Raw genomic sequence first — 5,746 nt, 5'->3', positions numbered from 1 at the left:
GAGGGCCCAAGTTCTAGTATTTCTTAAAGTGAACACTTGACGTATGCCAGTATGCACTTTGTCTTTACATATAGCATTCATTTAGTTTCTACCACCGGCAGGTGTTTTAATGTATTCATTTTCAGATAATAAAGTTCGTTAATTTTAAAAAAGCAATTTGCCCAAAGTCACACATCTCAATGGTAGTGGGATAGTAGGTTTTTAATCCCCCAGTCTAGAAAACTGTCTATATTCCTTTACTCAAAAATTAATCCAAAATTGAAGACAACCCAAAATATGTATCAACCTATTTTATTTTGCCTGTCAAAACCCCTCCTAGTTCACTCACTGCCACCTGACGCTTATGTAGTTAAATTTCCTTAGGATTTGACTCAGATAAACTCCCTATGAAAACCTTATGTAGCCTTTGACTCTGGGGATCATTGTGATTTCCACCCTTCCACAAATCAGGTGCACATCTCCAGGATACAGTGAAGAATTCCTTGGAACTTTTCTAGTGTGATCCGTTTTGGGGGCCTCTTGGTCACCTGTCTCACACTTATCTTGCTTGGCACACAAATGTTCAATAAGTGGAACCCGTTATAATTTTCTTGTATTTCCACTTGAGGTTCTCTAAGGCAGTTATTAAGGGGGCGGGGCATTCATGTGCTAACTACTCTGGGTCCAGTCTGATATAAACACATTTAAAAGGCAATGTTTAGTTGGGAATGAAGTAACGGAGATAAGGTACACGCATCAAAAGATTTGCATTCACTGAGGTAAAGTAAAAATGTCCGAGCTCAGAAAGAGGAGCTGACAGGATGGGGAGGGGGTCGCGCCTGGGAGATTCAGTATGAAGCGCTTCGGGCGCTGCGTTGTCACACTGCCTCGGGCCGGCTTTTGCGCAGGGCCACGTGTCAGTGTTGTAGTTTAACTGCGCTCCGGGCCGACTGTAAACGGTTAATAACCGCCTCCCCTAACCAGGCCTCTCCTCTCCATCTTTGTGCGGACAGGAGGGGCGGGGACACACAGGTGTAGCGTCCCGGTCCATACTCCGCTGGCAGATCCCGGGCCCCCAACCCCAACAGTCAAGTTTTCAAAAAGCCCGCGCGTGGAGCCCCAGGCCGCATCCGTTGGGAACGGCCCCCAACGCGCCGCGCCCCCCACCTCCCCCCGCCGAGCCCCTAGAGGGAGGAGGCGTGGTGGTGGTGGTGGGGGTGGATGGCAGGCAGGTTCCGCAAACGCGGGGGAGCTAGGGCCAGCGCGCACCGGGGAGCGCGCCCGTTCGGCGGAAGCCGAAAACGGAAGTGGGTGCGAGCGGCTCGCGGTGATTGGCTGAACTGACATGTCTCTCAAGGGGCTGGCGCGAACGCCACTGCGGAGTTGGGCGAGGGGCTACGGCAAGGGGAGGGGGGAGAGACACTGGGAACAGCCGCGGAGTTGGGAGGAAGAGAGTCGCCAGCGTGCTCGGCGGGCAGGGAAAGTCTCTCGTCAGGGCACACCGGGTGGCTTGAGTACAAAAGCGGGGTGGCGGAGGCGACGGCGGGAGCTGCCGAGGTGGAGAGCTTGAATAGACCGCGGAGGGCGGGGAGTCCGTGACCTAGAGCGGCGCTGCGGCGCGGTAGGCGGGACAAAGGAGAGCAAGGCCGGGATTGGCGGGTAGCCTTGGGCTGCCGTACGTCGACGGTGACGCACGCCTCGGGGAGGGTGCGCGCGCGTTCAGCGGCCTCTTTGTGTGGTGCCCAGATAGGGGAGCGGAGGTGGCGGTAGAGGTAGCGGTGGCGGCGGCGGCCTTGGTTGTGTTCCAGTCTCCTCGGCTCGTCCTCTAGTCGGCACCTTTCCCCTTCCCTCCCCCTTCCTCTTCACCTCCTTCCCTCCCCTTCCCTTCCTCCCTTCCCCGTCGGTGACCGGCGGTGGCGGCCCCAGCAACGGCTGGGCCCAAGCTGTGAGGAGGCCTCAGCCAACGATAACGGCGACGGCGAAACCTCGGAGCTCGCAGGGCGGGGGGAAGGCCCGGGCCGTGGAGATGGAGAATTCCCAGCTGTGTAAGCTGTTCATCGGCGGCCTCAATGTGCAGACGAGTGAGTCGGGCCTGCGCGGCCACTTCGAGGCCTTTGGGACTCTGACGGACTGCGTGGTGGTGGTGAACCCCCAGACCAAGCGCTCCCGTTGCTTCGGCTTCGTGACCTACTCCAATGTGGAGGAGGCCGACGCCGCCATGGCCGCCTCGCCCCATGCGGTGGACGGCAACACGGTGGAGCTGAAGCGGGCGGTGTCCCGGGAGGATTCGGCGCGGCCCGGAGCCCACGCCAAGGTGAAGAAGCTCTTTGTCGGGGGCCTGAAGGGAGACGTGGCCGAGGGCGACCTGATCAAGCACTTCTCGCAGTTTGGCACCGTGGAAAAGGCCGAGATTATTGCCGACAAGCAGTCCGGCAAGAAGCGTGGCTTTGGCTTCGTGTATTTTCAGAATCACGACGCGGCAGACAAGGCCGCGGTGGTGAAGTTCCACCCGATCCAGGGCCATCGCGTGGAAGTGAAGAAGGCCGTGCCCAAGGAGGATATCCACTCCGGAGGAGGTGGCGGCGGCTCCCGGTCCTCCCGGGGCGGCCGGGGCGGCCGGGGCCGCGGCGGCGGTCGAGACCAGAATGGCCTGTCAAAGGGCGGCGGCGGCGGTTACAACAGCTACGGTGGTTACGGCGGCGGCGGTGGCGGCGGCGGCGGCGGCTACAATGCCTACGGGGGCGGCGGCGGCGGCTCGTCCTACGGGGGGAGCGACTACGGTAATGGCTTCGGCGGCTTCGGCAGCTACAGTCAGCACCAGTCTTCCTACGGGCCCATGAAGAGCGGCGGCGGCGGCGGCGGCAGCAGCTGGGGTGGCCGCAGCAATAGTGGACCTTACAGAGGTGGCTACGGCGGCGGGGGCGGCTATGGAGGCAGCTCCTTCTAAGAAAAGAAAGTTTAAAATGCCTGGGAGTGGCTGTAGGGGTAGCTCTTTTCAACAGCCCGACTAGGGTCGACTCCTAAGTCCCTCCCCCTCCCACCGCCTTCCCCGTTTTGCCCTTGGGGGAGCCGCTGAAGGCGGCTTACCCTTGGGGGTGTTGCCCTGTTTGCCTGCCACCTCTCTTGTCTTTCTGAAGATGGACTCGGCCCCACATACACATTTTTGTGTTACAGTCATTGATGGACTCTATTTTTTTATTATTACTTGGACCTTGGTCGTTTTTATACTAGCAAAATGTCTTGTTTTGATTTGTGTTTTTTTTGGGGGGGGGTGGGGAGGGAGTGAATTTGCTGATTCTGTAGCAAAACCTGGGCGGGGGTAGGGGTGGGGGGTAGTTCACTTTGTTGTAAGGACTTGATACCTGGCTACAGCGTTTTCTATGAAATCTACTTGGATCCCATGCCTGAAATTTGGAAGCATATGTACAAAAATCATTTTTACGTTTTATTTTTAATAAATCATTGTGTTTGACCGTACATGTCTAACATTTTTTTTCTAGGATCCATTCCGTACCGTTTTAAGGGATATTAGTTGAAAATTTTTGGTGTTAAATTTTAATTTTTGATGTATACTTACAGAAACTTTTAAAAGGTCCTGTGGGTTTTTTTTTTTCTCCTTTCTTTTCTGTTGCCCTGCTAGTGACTGAATTTTATCCCTTACAGGCAAAACTTTTGAAGTGGTGGATGTGGCTTTTTAAAACCTTGAAAAGTTTTCTGTGCATCCATCTCCTGTACTAAGCAATTTGCTTATCATCTTGACATGGTTGGTCACTTTCTATAAGCATTTACTTCAAAATATGTACTGTGTAGTTCTAAAATAGTTTGTGTTACGCATGTGTTTTCATTCATATAAACTGTTTAAAATTTTTCAGATTGCCTAGTTTCATCCCTCTTACTGGTTTGTCTGTATTGAATGGTTACAAATAAGGGTTATATTTTACCCTCAAATGCATTTTTGTATTTTCAGAACAGGTTTAAATGGTTTTTTTTCTTATAGCTGAACTGTTGTCCTCATGGAAATACCCCCAACCTTTGTAGCACCATCTACTGGCAGAATGGCAGAATATCTGCAAAACAATTTGTTTAAAAACTTGTTTAGGACAGTTGCATCAGATTTAGAAGTTTTGCCATCAGAAATCTGCAGACTTGGGTTACACATTTACTTGTAACTAAAATGGGGTTCACAGGAATGTAGTTAACAGTCCATATCACAATTGCCCTTTCTAACTGAGATTTGAAAATGTAAACTGCTACGCATAGCTTGGGCAATGGCCCCAAATTGCTATGACAACTATTGAACCAGCTACATGTACTGGTATCTTAGGTGCAAGTTGTAAAGCAAAATATCTGTGTATTCTGCTTGGTTAACAAATGTATATTTGTAGCCCTTTCATGCAATAGAATTCAAGTTGTTGTTTATAAAAAAAAAAACTGATATAGGAGAAAATTGCCTTCTTGGATAGAAATATAGAATAGCAACGTTTATGGATATCACAAATAAAGAATTCAATTCTTTACATGATTGAGTGAGAGTATGTATACCTACTTGGTGGGTGGATTCAGAGTACCTGTTACCTAGTACACTTCATTCAATATGATAAAATTTAAATTTGCAGCTGAAGGCCCACAGCTATACCAAAAAAGCTTTCTGGAGGAGAGGTTATGGCCATTAAAATAGTTTAAACATTGATTTTTATTGTTCTTTTATAATTCAATTTGTAATGCCTAAATTTTGACTAATTTTTAATTTCTTCATTGTCGGATATCTATTTTCAAGAGCTTATGAAGGTTGCTAGGCTAGATTATCACTGTCAGCTGTACTTGACAAAAGACAGCTGGTGCTTGGTGCAAATACTTACATTATACCTCTACCGCAAATGAGATGGCCATCTGCACATTGAATAAATGCATAGTCAAATCTTGATCGCAAATGTTTATGTAGTTCCTTAACAATTTTGTTTTTCACTGGTGAAACACGTGGGCTTCGTTTGATTATTTTTTTTTCTTGCTTTTGGGGGGCCTCGAGTATGTATGATAAATACTTCCTTACATAGTTGTGACTGTCCTTGATTCAGTTTTAGTGTGAAGAGCTATTTCTTGTAGGTATTCACTTTTGGAGTCTTTGCAAAGTCAATGTGTATTCCCAACACAGTGATTTCTTAAATATGTAGGGATTTCCTGTTAATGAGAAAACCAATTTAGTGTTTTCATGGTATAGAACACCTACTTGTCTTGTACTTGCCTTTACAAATTTCTGTAATCTAGTTTTAGTGAAGCCAAAGACGGTGGTTAGTCTTTTTTGAATTCCTTGTTTGATTTGTATGTAAACATTGGCTTGTGGGGTTTTTGGTTTTTGGCAATCAGTTGTGTTTTGACTCCTCTGTAAAGCCTATGAGAACATTCAAACTTAATTCATGGCAGGAGGTGGTATAGAATTTAGTGTTGAATACAGTGTGCTATGCTTGAATCTAATCTGAAAGATAAGCTAATTGAAAAATGAATTTTGTCTTTCTATTGTAAAGAACTTTGTATTGCATTGTTAATGTAAATTCAGTGGAAATCATTTGAACATTGCTTGAAAGATGGTAACTTCAGTCTTAAAAAGCTTGCAAATGCCAAGTGTTAAAGTAATCAACACAATGGTTGTTTCCTTTGATAACAGTTTGGAGCATAGGTTTTAATAATATTTTGGCAATTTTTTGTTTTTGTTTTTTTAGCAAGGTTAAAGGAGTGAGGATGCTTGATAATTTGTCACTTGACTGCTTTC

At 48.0% G+C, this 5,746-nt stretch overlaps 1 protein-coding gene across 1 annotated transcript; it reads left to right on the top strand.

The window, feature by feature from the left end:
- The first annotated feature begins 1,734 nt into the window (after positions 1 to 1,734).
- HNRNPA0 (heterogeneous nuclear ribonucleoprotein A0) lies at positions 1,735 to 4,901 on the top strand. The gene has a single exon (XM_004686756.2). The coding sequence runs from the start codon at positions 2,006 to 2,008 to the stop codon at positions 2,924 to 2,926; it is 921 nt and encodes a 306-aa protein (XP_004686813.1). The 5' UTR covers positions 1,735 to 2,005; the 3' UTR covers positions 2,927 to 4,901.
- Positions 4,902 to 5,746: the final 845 nt, after the last annotated feature.

The sequence above is a fragment of the Condylura cristata genome, unplaced genomic scaffold (assembly GCF_000260355.1).
Source record: "Condylura cristata isolate star-nosed mole 26May11 unplaced genomic scaffold, ConCri1.0 scaffold00021, whole genome shotgun sequence".
NCBI classification, from domain to species: domain Eukaryota; kingdom Metazoa; phylum Chordata; class Mammalia; order Eulipotyphla; family Talpidae; genus Condylura; species Condylura cristata.
This window is presented reverse-complemented; position numbering and strand designations above follow the sequence as displayed.

What these genes read in the sequence shown, in the direction of transcription:
- HNRNPA0 (XM_004686756.2), top strand. Translation starts at nt 2,006, where the DNA reads ATGGAGAATTCCCAGCTGTGTAAGCTGTTCATCGGCGGCCTCAATGTG.